The sequence below is a fragment of the Peromyscus leucopus genome, chromosome 1, assembly GCF_004664715.2.
Source record: "Peromyscus leucopus breed LL Stock chromosome 1, UCI_PerLeu_2.1, whole genome shotgun sequence".
NCBI lineage: Eukaryota > Metazoa > Chordata > Mammalia > Rodentia > Cricetidae > Peromyscus > Peromyscus leucopus.
This window is the reverse complement of record NC_051063.1, coordinates 86,559,968-86,574,284: the sequence shown is the minus strand read 5'-3', so window position 1 is coordinate 86,574,284 and position 14,317 is coordinate 86,559,968. Positions and strand designations below refer to the sequence as shown.

At 39.9% G+C, this 14,317-nt stretch overlaps 1 protein-coding gene across 1 annotated transcript in view; it reads right to left on the bottom strand.

Moving 5' to 3' along the window:
- The window catches only part of Smg1 (SMG1 nonsense mediated mRNA decay associated PI3K related kinase), a 105,241-nt gene that overhangs the window by 15,037 nt on the left and 75,887 nt on the right, over positions 1–14,317 (bottom strand). The window contains 15 exon segments of the mRNA XM_028867783.2: positions 1,409–1,878; positions 2,051–2,240; positions 2,327–2,477; positions 5,187–5,413; positions 6,339–6,573; positions 6,730–7,002; positions 8,075–8,354; positions 8,469–8,641; positions 9,480–9,670; positions 10,106–10,324; positions 10,449–10,558; positions 10,653–10,791; positions 11,567–11,815; positions 12,724–12,953; positions 13,337–13,583. Coding sequence (XP_028723616.1) covers positions 1,409–1,878; positions 2,051–2,240; positions 2,327–2,477; positions 5,187–5,413; positions 6,339–6,573; positions 6,730–7,002; positions 8,075–8,354; positions 8,469–8,641; positions 9,480–9,670; positions 10,106–10,324; positions 10,449–10,558; positions 10,653–10,791; positions 11,567–11,815; positions 12,724–12,953; positions 13,337–13,583 — 3,384 coding nt within the window.

Here is a 14,317-nt window from a genome sequence, read left to right as displayed (position 1 = left end):
AATTTCTAACAAGTTTCCCAAAATATTAACTGTCAATTTAAAATTGTTGGCATTTTTTTTTTTTATTAATTATTATTACTATTATTTTAGACAGGGTCTCATATACATAAGGCTGGCCTCAAACCTGCTATATAGCCAAGTTTGATCCTCCTGCCCAAACAAGTGTATACCACCAAGTCCAGTTAATACAGTGCTGGACCTTGTGCATGCATTGCCAACTACAAATGAGTAACATTCCCGGCCCCAACACTGATAACTTTTAAGAGAATAAAATCCAAAATGTGTGCTATTTTAAAGCATAAAACATTTTCAGAAATCATAAAGCATTACCCCCCACCCACCCTACACCCACAGACAGTGTGTGAAATGCAGGACTATTAATATACAACTAATATGATTAGGGTTGAATATACTACTTTTCCTAGCTTATGAAGTAAGAAAATAGCTAGTGATGATAAAAGCGCCAATAGAAGGAAACACTGCTCCACTGACCAACGTGAAATAAACAAAATAACCACTGCTTATGCCAAAACAGATTGTGAAAACTGACATTCTCCAATGCCTTTAACTTTTTTGATGCTACTGACAATGTCGAAACCTACATTTAGAAAAGAATCAGTGGCCGGACGGTGGTGGCACACGCCTTTAATCCCAGCACTCGGGAGGCAGAGGCAGGCAGATCTCTGTGAGTTCAAGGCCAGCCTGGCCTCCAAAGCGAGTTCCAGGAAAGGCGCAAAGCTACGCAGAGAAACCATGTCTCCAAAAAACAAAAAACAAACAAACAAAAAAAAAAAAAAAAAAAAAAAAAAAAAAAAAAAAAAAAAAAAAAAAAAAAAAGAAAGAAAAAGAATCAGTAAGAAAGCCATCCCTGAGTCACACTGCACATACCATATTCACAGATCACTGCCTAACCCTCACAAGTCATCCTCTATAAGGGATACCACCCTCAATCTACAGGCAGGATGTGAGACAGAACTAGGTCTGTTTGGAATCCAAATCTATTTTATACCAAAGCCTGTGCTAACAAGACAAAATGGTTTCTTCTATAAGCAGTTTCCAAAATAAAGGCAGATTTAATAAAGGCAGATTTACTTAGATACAAAGCTATGCATTATATTTTTAGAGCATCAGTGAAACCTATTTAAAGATAAATGTAATTATAAATTCAGTAATACAGCACACAGACCAACCTACATCATGAATAAGTGCAATGGTTACAAATTATATTCATAACCAATACTCACTGTTAATTAACACATTAACTGCAAAGAAAACACACAAAAAAATAAAAACCAGAAAGTATTCACACTTTGGTTTGGCACAATTGAGGCAGTTTACATCTTTTTCTTTATATTGGCATACATGAATTGTATGTAAGGAAAACCACACTAAACAGCAAACTGCTCACCTGGAACATGGCAATGTGCAGTTGCACCCGCTGCAGGCTTGTCTTACAGGAAGAAATGCTGGTTTCCAGCCTGCGCACCAGGTCATGCTTCTTCCAGGCTGTGTCATATGAGCTAGCTAGCACAGTAGCCCTGTTCATTACCAACTGTGAGAACTTTCCTACTTGGATGTTGTGCTCTACAGCTTTCTTACACAGATCATCTACAGAAACTTTGCTTTCAGCACCAAAGTCCTTTGCCTCCACCTGAGCAATGATGTCTACACCCAGGGCGCTGATAAAGCTACACAGTGTTAGTCCGAGGGCTTGGTTTGGAAGTCCTATCAAGAGTTGCCTTACAAAGTCAGCTGTAAAGGCTTTGATAGGCTTGGCCATTTGGTCTTCACTAAAGCAAGAGTTTCTAAAGAGGGTTTTCACATTGACAATCTGTACAGGTCCATTCACAGTATTTTGATCTTCAAGTGAACTTGATCCTTAAAAAAAAAAAAAAAAAGATCTTAAAATAGGCCCTGAACAGTAAGATTAGATAAAACTGCATATTTGAAGCACTGAGAAATCACAAGTTCACAATTAAAATAAGCCACTTCCTTCATGATCCATTCTTGAGTACTAAGAACACAACCTAATCCAGTATGCTAATATTACCTGACAATGTTTTAGAAAAGGTACCACAGAGCCTGAAGAATTCCTTTATTGTCTGCAGTCTTTTTAAAAAGAAAATCTCTTCTAGCACCTGACGGTGATTGTCATCATCAAAAAAATTGACCTGGGTACTCCTGGCTTCCCGAATAATGTCAATCTTCCTCCAAGCTACAGGAATTTCCATCTTGTTTAACTATGCAAATGGAAAGAAAAAATGCTCACTTCCTTTGTAAATGACTACTATACTTACACCCTTCATAAAACAAAGTTAATGTTTACCTTTTCAACTAATAAGCCAAAAGCAGTTTCAACTTGGGCAAACATGCCATCAAATGCTACCAAAAGCATCTGGCCAGCTGACATTTTTGGTGTTTCATCAACTGAGCCATTTCTTGGTTGGATTAATTCACCATATTGAGCATGCAGCATTCTAGAGAAAAAGAAAAGAGTGTTAAAACCCTTATCAGAAGGAGAATTTGTTTGGGGCAACACACTAGCCTGTAAGTCTCAGAGCTACTGTGCTGTCTATAGAAACACACTAGCATTATGGGAACTGCTATGAGAAAATAGTATTTAGTCCTAATTCCATTATAAAATCAATTGATTTCAACTCAGTTTTAATAATGTGTAATTAACTACTTATATGATCTAAATTTTATGCAAATGAGTGATACTTTAAAAATTACTACATTAATACATGAGACTGTCAAGAATAACCTAATTCTAAAATGTAGACCTATAAAACTGTCATGTGCCATGGTGCTATAGCCATGTAACTGGAACCAACTTTAGACAGTAATATGAGTGAGTACCTGTCACTTGGAGTATGTAGTTTTGAATTATACACATTTCAAAACTTTAAAACAAAATTGTGTAATTTAGAGTATGTCAGATGACAACTTTCATAAACAGCAAGGCATAGTGTTGCATGCCTATGAACCCAGCAATGGGAGGACAAGACAGGGGGATAAGTATAGCCAATCAGTGTGTTCCAGGCTTAGTAAATCTTATAACCTAAAAAAAAAAGGCAGAGCAATACAGCAAGACACTTGACATCAACCTCTGGCCTCTACAGGTGCAGACATGGGCACATGTATTTGCATCCACACACCGACACACACAACAAACAAAGTGAGGTCTGAAATTCAGTAAAAGTACACAGATTTAAGCCAACTTTTTTTTAAATAAGATTTATTTATGTTATTATGTATAGTGTTCTGTCTGTATGTTTGCCTGCAGGCCAGAAGAGGGCGCCAGATCTCATTACAGATGGTTGTGAGCTACCATGTGGTTGCTGGGAATTGAACTCAGGACCTCTGAAAGAGCAGCCAGATAGATGCCCTTAGACTTAAGCCAACTTTTTAACCATGCTTGAAATGATGATACTGCTATTACTTGAATAGTTGAAACCACTTTTAACTGGTTTCTATGCTATTAGTTACACTCTTATGCAGCTACAGGTAAAAAACAGGAAAAGAGGAGGATTTCTAAATGCAACACTGATATGAAGGAATTTGTTGCTATGCTTTTATTGAATGAATGACAAGGTTTATGAAAGGTATGTTCATATTTCATGTTTCCTGAATTATTTAAAGAAAAATAGAGTTTGGGGGGGCAACATCAAATTAACTAAGAGAAGGCTGTCAAAATGGTTTGATGGGGGCTGGAGAGATGGCTCAGTGGTTAGTAGCACTGGCTACTCTTCCAGAGGACCCAGGTTCAATTCCCAGCACCCACATGGTGGTTCACACCTGTCTGTGACTCCAGTTCCATGGATCCAACACCCTCCCCTCACACAAACATACATGCAGGCAAAACACCAGTGCACATGAAATAAGAATAAGTAAATTATTTTTTAATGGCTTGATGGATAGAGGCAGTTACTATCAGATTATGCAAGCCTAATGACTTGAGTTCAATCCACAGAAACCTCATAAAGACATACAACTCCACAAAGTAGTTCTCTGACCTCTGTATGTGCACAGTAGCATGAGTACCCTCCCCATACATAACAAAAACTAAAACAAGGAATAGAATGTAAACCAGAATGCACAGGTGCAGATGACCTCACATGTGGACAAATCCTTCACTAGCTCCTAAGGAAGTGAAATCAAATGAGGAAATCAGGTGGGCAGTATTTCTGACCCCTCCCTGCCCCCTGAGTTGTATTTTCTGCAATGAATTCAGTATCAGAATGCCAAAGAAAAAGATCCTGAGTCTCTAGACTAACAAGGGGGCATAGGGCTCAGCCACAAGTTATAATGTAAGTCTTGGAGGGCTATGCAATCTTAACAGGGTCCAAAGTCCAACTGCTTTTCTGGATTAAAGAGAATACGGTGTTTTATCTCCCAAACATAAATATGAACTAAATTAAAACTGTTTGTCTGAAGTGGGGTACCCATTTCATCAGCCAAGTTTACTTCAGATGCTTCCATGGCTTAAGAAAATCTCACACTGAGAGCTGGCGAGAGGGCTCAGTGGGTAAAGGTACTTGTCATACAAGCCCGACAACCTGAGTTAGATTCCCAGAACCCATGTAAAGGTAGAAGCAAAGAATTGACTCTATAAATCTGCCCTCTGACTTCCACATGTGCACCATGGCAAGTGAGTTCCTCACCACCATCCACACAGACAGTAATAAAAAAAAATAAAACTCAATACACACACTGAACTTTATGCACACATATAGCCATAGCAACAAAAAGGTAGTTGTGTGTACAGCCAACAGCTGCATAAAGCTACTAAAGGGCACAGACACTAAAATAGGTATGTGTGTTACTAGTGAAAGACAAGCATATTTCATGACTTTCCCACTGCCCATTTCACAACACTGCTATTGTGCTATACTTATACATGCAAGTAAGGTAAGACAAGACAAGAAATGAGTTTGCACAGGACTGCAGACAATCTCTAATGAATTTGCTTGTTTTTTTTTAAAGGCATGAGCACATGTCAGTAATCAGATTTGCCAAAGTAATTAGGTTAGAGCTCAGAATCTCATTACCTGGCTACCTCTTAACTCCTACCACCTCTCTTTTTAGATGACAGGATGGCTCAAACTGGCCATGTTCTTGGCTTAGTCTCCAAAGTCCTAATATCACTAACCTCTGCTGATCTGCCATCTGACTAGCACACTTACCTGGCAACATCGATATAATGAGCATGAGTTTCTTCTTCAAGTCCCATGGCTGTGTTTCGTAAGTAAGCTTGAAGTGACTCAACTAGAGTCTGCAGAGGAACTCCGTCAGTTGTCTGCTCAATGAGACTGTCTAGCTCATGGAGCATACTTTCTAAGGTGCACTCCCCCTTCATTAAACATCTAAGTGCTTCTGGAAATATGATTTGCCGGAAATTTGAATTTAACTCCTATAAAGAGGGGAATATACATATATATATTAATGCTTCTCCTAACTTTAGATAAGTCATGCATTTGATAATGCAGTCCCATAAATTAAACCAACTCGTATAGGGTATTGCGGCATACACCTGTAATCTTAGCACTCGGGAAGGAGAGTCGGGATTGCAGCAAGCTTGGAGGTTGCCATAAATCTGAGATAGATTACATGGCAAGTTCCATACTAACCAGGACTACAAAGAGAGACCCCTGCATCCAAAAATTAAAAACAAACAAACAAAAAATTGTTAGGCTGGGTGTGGGGATACACATCTTTAATCCTAGCCCCTGGGACTAGGAGGCAGACACAGGAGTTCCAGGCTAGCATAGGGTACGTGGTGAGGTCTAGGCCAGTCAGAGCTGCATGTCATCCTGTCTCAAAAACAACAACAACAAAAAATACCAACTCATACAAAACTACATTCTGATCCTTATTTTAAATGGGTGCTTAAGCAACATTCAACAGTTGAATTAACCATAAACCTCATCTCAGCCTCTGCTTTATGCACACACATGTAGCCGTAACATTTTAAATAACTGCTTAAGCAACATTCGGTCAAATTGCTCTTCTGGATTAAAAACCTAAGTGAGACAATGTTTAATATCTAACCTCAACTTAGAAAACTCATGGCCTTGCCTTTCCTGATGATCTGTTTTGCTGCTGGGTTGTTTGTCGAAGTTGTTGTTATTTTAAGACCTAGTCTGAAAGCTGAAGATGATCGTTAACTTTCCGGTCGTCCTGCCTCTACTTCCTGAATACTGGGGTTACAGGCATGTGCCACCACTCTTGGTTATGTGGTTCTGGGGATTAAATGCAGGGTTCCATGTATGCAAAGCAAGCACTATACCGAGTGAACTATGTTCCCAACCCAACTTATAAAACTTGTAAATGTTTACCTGCAGAGACGTGTATACTCCATTAGCTAAATGAACAGCCTCGGATGCTTCCACTGGGTTGGGAATATCCAAGTCCTGTGGTACCAGGTGGCATTGCTTCAATAACTGTACCAAACAGGTGACATTTCCACTCATACTACACAGCTCCTCCAGGAACCAAGCTCCATCCCGGGATGTCAAATCAACCAGCTGCTCCCCAGCACTTGAGGCTGCACCTTCCATCATAAGGTTGCGCCTATGTGGGAAATGAAAACAAATTTGATCAAGTGTTGTCAACTAGAGAAGAGTTAAAATCTGAAAGAAGGTGACTCTAACACAGGCCAAAACTAACAGTATTTTAAGTTTGGGATTAAAACAAAATACCAATCTAATATTAAGCATGCTAGCATACCTTGTAAGAGTACAAAGGGCAGAAATAATAACACTTGCTAGACTCAGAGATCCTTCTTCTCCATTCTCATGAAGGAAAACTTTAATGCAACGCTCAATTTCTTTCAACTGATCTTCACAAACTGGCACGGTGACGGCTTCTTGTTTCAAGCGTTCCACTTGTCTAATAAGTCTGCTGTTTATGTCTGCTGCATACCTCTGAAGGGTCATTTCAGTGGCAGTGATAAACTGACACACTGTTGGAGGTGGCTGAGGAGCATACTGTATTTCATATCTATAAAAAAAAAAGCAGGTGCTTGCTTATATTAATATTCCCCTACTTGTAAATAACATTCACACTGCAAATATAAAAATCACTAACTAATTACATTTCAGATAAACTCTCAAGAACATAAGCTATTTTGTAAGATGGCTTATTGATACAATCATGCAAACACTTGTATATACTAATTAAGAGAAACAGTGCCTTGCAAGAGAAACCCTGAATGAGCTCACATTAATACCCCCCCTCTCTGCAGTACTGTGGGAAAGGAACTCATAGCTTTGCGAATGCCATATTTATAACACTGAATCACATCCAAGCCCTTAGTAGTTAGTCTGCCTTTATGCACCAGGCACACCTCAAACTTGCAAATAAGCATCCTCTTAAAAAACAAAATATCGGAGTGTGAGTGAGTGAGTGAGTGAGTGAGTGAGTGAGTGGGTGAGTGAGTGTTGGCACGAACCTGTAACCTCAGCTACTTGGAAGGCTGACATACAACAAACTGACTCAAAGAAAAGGGTTTTTAAAAAATGGAAACCAAAAAAAAAAAAAAAGGAACTTCACTCAGATTCTATCTATTTAACCATTTTTTGGGGGAAAAAAAACAACATGCACCTGTGCTGGTTGAGTTTTTGTCAACTATAAACCCAGACATATTTAGGAAGAACGACCTCAACTGAGAAAAATGCCTCCACCATATTGCCTGTAAGTAAGTCTGTAGAGCATTTTCTTGATAGATAATTAATTAATGTGGAAGAGCACGGTCTATAGAGAGATGGTACCACCCATGGGCAGGTGGATGGGTTGTGTAAGAAAGCAGGCTGAGCAAGCAGTAAGCAGTCTTGCTTCATAGTCTCTGCATAAGTAGTTCCTGCCTCCAAGTTTACTGCCTCAAATTCCTACCCTCATTTCCCTTCATGTTGGACTATAAGCTGCAGAGAAAATACACTACTTCCTCTCACAAGTTGATTTTGGTTAGTCTTTATCACAGCAACAGAAAGAAGCCCTAACTAAGACAGCAACTTACAGCACAACCCTGCTTCCCTCAGTATGAAATGAAGAGAATGAGATGCCTTCAACTTACTTCCTATAGAGTTCTTGGCAACGCTCTACTGTAGTGTTGCAGATGAGCTCTTCCATCCAGGCCTTCCATTGTTCAATTCGATGTTTCTGAAATATGGCTTTTGGATATTGCAGAGCAACGGTTGCATAGTGATGCAGCTGTTCCAGACAGCCACGGAGCACAGAACGCCTCTGCTGCAGAAGAGTGCCAACTTCCCCTTCCAGCTGCTCACACTGGCTGATGAGGTGAGCTTGGCCAGCATTCTGTAGAAAGGCTGTTGCTGGTACATAGCTTGGGGGACCTTGTAGTAAAAGACAGTCATAAAGAAACCATTTCAAGTCAGTAGTCATTGAGAGCACAGATTAGAATCCCATCCTGTCAAACATATAATGACAGAATCCACATGCTCACATACCAAGGTCCATTTGTGTGCTTATCTCCTGAAGCAAACTTGCAAGCTGGGTTGCTTCTAAATTATTGAATGCAGCCTGATAATGTGTTATCCATTGTTCAAACTCATTTAGCTTCACCTGGATTGCTTCCTGAACAGCTCTTTGCTGGGTCTGTAGTTGAGTATGCTCCGAATACCTAATCAGGAAACCAAAGCCAAAGGTCACTTGCAGCTCTTTTCTTCTATCTAGTAAAGGCTGGACTTTTTGAAAACTTGGACTAATGTTATCGCCTTGGGTGGTGGGGGTGGGGCGCTCAAGACAGTTTTTCTGTATAGCCCTGGCTGTCCTGGAACTCACTCTGCAGACTAGGCTGTCCTTGAACTTTCAGAGACCCACCTGTCCCTGCACAAGTGCTGGGATTAAAAGCATGTGCACCCACCATTAGTCATAGTCAAAGGCTAGCACCATTTGACTCTCAAGGACCCTGTTCAAATGTCCCCTTCCTCTTCTGGTTTGCTCCAACCCTGCAATTTCCTCAACTATGCTCACAACAATTTAAATAAACTCTAACACATGCTGAGTTTGAGATTCCCTAAAGGAAAATTGCTGTATCTTTGTAGTCTGAGTGTCTCTAGCAATGTTAGGGATTTGCATATTCAAGTATTGGGGGTACCTGCTATGTGAGGTTCATTCACTTGGATCCCTCTAGTTGTATGCTTTTTAAAGATTTCTTTACTTATTATTTTCACATATGTCTGCATGAAGTTTATGAGCAAGAGCCCAGGGAAACAAGGAGAGAACTGGATCACTTGGAACTGGATTTATAGACTTGTGAGACACCAGGGAGGTGTTGGGAACTGGTAAGAAGATCAGCCAGTGCTCTTAACTACTGAGCCATCTCTCTAGTTCCTGTATGCTTTTGTTAAGCTCAAGAAAGCAGATGAAATAACTGCCACTGCACAAGTGTTTACAAATACAATATTTCTTTGTTAGTAGCTTATATTGAGAAGCACAAATCAATTATTATTTTGAACCTGTGTTGCAGAGTACGAGATGGATGATCTACTCCTTCAGCTCCTTCTAGAAATTCTATTTCCTCCAGCAGTTTGCCCTGCAGTTTTTCAACATCTGTCAGCTGCTCCTGAAGGCTCAGATATTCATCTAAGCTGCTGTCCAGCTTGGGAAGCACAACCAGCATCTCATCCCGATTCTTAAACCAGTTTACCTGGAAAGAAGGTTGTGATCAGGAACAGTAAAAAACTGTCAGAGGCTCTATTGTGTCACCCGTTAAATGAACTGTGAAGGCTGCTACATCTGGGTGTTTGTTTTTACCTAAAATCCCAACTAACTGGGTTTGTGGCAATGCTTCCATTTTACAAAAGTAATTGATATATTCACATTTACCTAGCTAAGTGGACAGATTCACAGGCCACAAAAAAAAATAAGCCTAAGATGTGTGACTACTGAAAGGGAAAGAAAGCTATTCAATTATTCAATTAGAAACAGTGTTTGCTGGTGAAACATGTTACCCTAACTCCAAAGAGTGTAAGTGTAGGAGACAGCCTAACAGAGATGACACAGAAGCCCTAACAACACTAAACCCTTATGTACATTTGCTCTGTTAGAAAGCTGACTGTAATATTACATCCCTGGGCTTCACCTTAATCTCAGCGACTCTGGAAGAAAAAAGGCTGCGGGTAATCTCACGTTCCATCTCTCGCTTGCTCTGCTTGCTCTCAGCCTGCTGGCCACCTCCACCATAGACAGCACCTGCAAACCCAGCTTCACCACCAGCTGTCCAGTCCACCAGGGGGTCATACACAAAAGCCTCCAAGAGCGTCAGCAGAGTCTCTCGGCCTCGTCGCATGATGTGGAGAACCTATTTTAAAAAGTATTTTCAGTAAACTCAACACAAGTTTCCACAGGAAAATGTTTTATGACTTTATCCCATGGATTTTGCTCATTAAACAGTTACACTACAGGGCAAACGAGGAAAGGCATACCTGCTCACAGGAAAGCCTAAAAACACCTTCTACTCCAGTTACACCCAGTGCTGTTTCAATGTTTTGTGTCATTCGAAAAGGCACTTTCTCAGGAACTCTAAGGCTTTTACCTTGAAAAGATAAATCATTATATTTTTGCCCTTAAACACACACACAAAAAAAACTAACCTTCAAATAAATGCAAAAGCCCATTTTTTTTCATACCTTTTTCAAAGCAAACATTGTAATCTATGTGAACCACTTCTCCAGTTGTCATATCTATGAGGACATTATCCAGATGTCTGTCTCCAAGGCCAATTATGTAGCCAACCATAGACATGACAGCAGTAGATCTTGCATAGGACTAAAGAGGGGAAGGGAGCAGATAAACATCATGGGTCAATCTTCCTCCAAAAGGGACTAGAGAATCTAAAAATCAATACAACACCATAATCCAACTCCCTTGTTCTAAAATAAATTAATAACCACAAAGCACTCCTCAAGACTGCCACATAGGGCTGCCCAGGCTCTTATGAGAGGCATACTTGTAAGGGGGGCAGGTTGTGGTTTTTAAAGACTTAGTTCATTTTTAATTATGTCTACGTGTGTGGAAATGCAGGTTAGTGCAGTCCAGAGAAGGACTCCCCCAGAGCCAGAGTAACAGGCAGTTGTGAACCCCTTCACATTGGAGATGGGAACCAAACTTGGGTCCCCTGAAAGAGTAGTACACACTCTTAGTCACTAAACCCCATCACCAACCCCAGGAATGTTGTGGGGTGTTTTTGTTTTCCCAAGACAGGGTCTCACTATGTAGCCCTGGAACTCTCCATGTAGACCAGGCTGATTATGAACACACAGATTATCTGCCTGCCTCTGTCTCCTGAATGCTGGGGTCCATGTCCATCCCAAGCACAATTTCTTTTAAAATAAAGAACTTCAGCTCTTTCAGTATTCACCTTTTTATTTTGATCCACTATCCCTTCCACCCTTCCCTCACAGTCATAGCCACACTTTTATAATTCTCAAGTAATATTCAAGTACAGGACTCGACTATAAAGTCTGGAAGAAAAAGACCAGAAAGAGGATCGGATCAAAGCCATGAGTAACAATGGTGACACCTAACCCCAAGTGCCACATACCTGTGTGACTCTCCACCACTCATCAGGAGTGGTGCAAGATGACCAGAGCTCTTTGGCCAGGAGGTTTGGGGGTGTGGCCTCCATTAACTCCTCCAACACTGCCTTCATCACATGCAGGGGCCAATCCCTCCTTGACACATCCAGACTAAGGCCAACTATTTTCAAAGCAGGGCCAATTTTACTATAGTAAAGTTCACTAGGACGAGGTACAATGCTGGGGTTCTGAGGAGTTTGGTAGGAATCTTGGGCCTTTAAAAAAATTTTTTTAAAGAAAAGATTATTTTTACTTCAGGAAAGATTAAAAATTATAAAGCAAGTTTGACTTAAAATCCAATCTATATTTTTTATAACACAATTCATTTTTAAAGGCATAATCCACCCGTGCATGTTTTCAGTCTTCACTGATGATTTATTCAATATGAAATAAACACAGCTATTAAGAAACACATTCCAAAGTTTAGATAGCTCCTTTAGTTCCTATCTGTAGCTTATTCTTCAATAACTGTATTACAGGCCGGTGCTTACTCTTAAAACTTGACTTCCCAGACTAAAGGTACAGGAGGGTTTAGCATTATTGGAGCCATGGAATTAGATGCTCAACCACCACAAAAATGAATGGATGATGGATGGATGGATGGGAGGGAGGAGGGAGGAGGGAGGGAGGGAGGGAGGGAGGAGGGAGGGAGGGAGGGAGGGAGGGAACTCTTGCAGCTCTAACAGCTCTTAGTAAGTGCCTGCACAGTGTCCTTGCTAACCTGGGTCCCCACTCAGTTCCGCTGCTTGGCATATAAAATGCCCAGGTACTTTGTAAAAAAAAAAAAAAAAAAAAACTCTTAGTCTAAATCAAATGATAAAATCACATGTAGTGATCAGTCCATTTAAAACTTTCTTACTTAAATATTAAAAATAATTTGTGTTTCAAAGCTTTTTACTATTTACAATGTAATTTAAAAGCTCATTAGAGCATTTAAGATGTGAGCAATTAGCAACTATATGTATTAAAACTTCACTGTTCAGTAAGGTATGTCCCACCATTTGCTAACCCATAATAAGCATTTAAACATGCTTGACTTCACACAGTCACTGAGAATGCCCTGATACACACTTGTTCATACATAGTCCATTAAGAATACAAATGAACTTGAATTTTACCCAACCTTTTGTGCTTGTAAGGCAGCTTCCCGCTGTTGCCATCGTTTGTAAAGACCAAACAATGGCGTGGCTCCATCCACCCACTGGATCAGCCCTGATCTCGTTCCCAGTGGTGTTACAGAATAGTGCCGTGCATGGAAACGGGGTGTTTCCTGCCGATTAATTGTGGCAAACATGGTATTTACAATAGATAAGAACTGCATGATTCTCTCATCCAGATGTAAATCCTCTAGTCCTATAAAAACAAAATCAAATTACCAGGATGGGCAACAAATAGGTCTGAGAATACACTTCCTGCATTTTTAGTTAGGAATTAACATAGTAAGGCAGACTTAAGAACATCAATTCTAAGATCACTGAATTCTATTCAGTGTTATTAGCATTAATTATTAACACTGAGGTATACTCAGTTGGCTTGCTTATATAAGTTCACAAGCAAGGTGCAGAAGGTGAAATATTGTGACCGTCATTCAAAATCACACAGGACATAAGAAATACAGAATTTCATCTACAAAAGGCTTATCCTAATGTGCATGCAAACTCACATGGACATACACAGGCACACACACCATTAACAATCACATTTGTCTTAAAAGCATGAATTAGTTCTAACTCTACCTTTGAAAAGGTAAGGATAGCTCTTCCCATCTGAGCCGAGAAAGAGGAGTTTCTTGGGCTTGGTTTTAGTTGGTAAGATGGTGATGGTTCCGCCCACACTGTGAATTGTCACAGTGTCTCTGGCTGAAACTTCGCCAGGAAGTGCAATTTCAGTGTTAGTCATGGCAGCCAACCAAGGACTGATCTCATCAAGACGCAAGATGTAGCTTGCACGTTTCTGCGCTCTCTGCTGCAAACTCAGCATTATCTATGTTCATAAGGTGGAAAAACAAGTCTGCATTCTGATATAACACATTTCATTTGGCATAAAGGTAAACCCAAACACCCCATAAATATCTGCTGTTTTAATCCCTATGTTCAATTTGATGCTAGGAATGTGAACCACCCTTGAAGCAGGGAGTACTGTGCTAACATGTATGTGATTACTACTTTAAGACATCATTCCTTTTCTGCCAAGTAAAGCAAGAGAATTAGAAGAGATGGGAAGAAATTCCCACAGAGGGTCACTATGGTGCTCTGAGTTATGCCTCAACAATACCAAAAGAAATTAATCAGTTCTTGCAATGGCACAAAGGCAGATACAGCCTTGGGATACTATCTGCAAAATTACTGACATGAAGTTATTAAAAAAAAAATACAGCTCAATTATGAAGCCAATTTCTAAGATGGTATACAAAACTAAACAGAGCACAACAGACACTTTAACAGAAGTTAACAGTTTAAAAGCTTCTGACCCCTTGAAATATGCAAAAACCCAGGAGAAGCACTGCTAATAACCACAGGGAGCAATGACTGTATCATGCACAGATCTATCCCCAGGAAACAAAGTATCAAATATAGCTCTATTCCTGTTTACAGCTAATGAATATCTGGATCAACAACTAATAATGTATAAACTTTCAGAGCAATCTTCAATAAGTTTTGTTTATAAAACTAAAGAAACTGGAAAATCTCCCCTTAATCAAGTGACAAGAACAGATA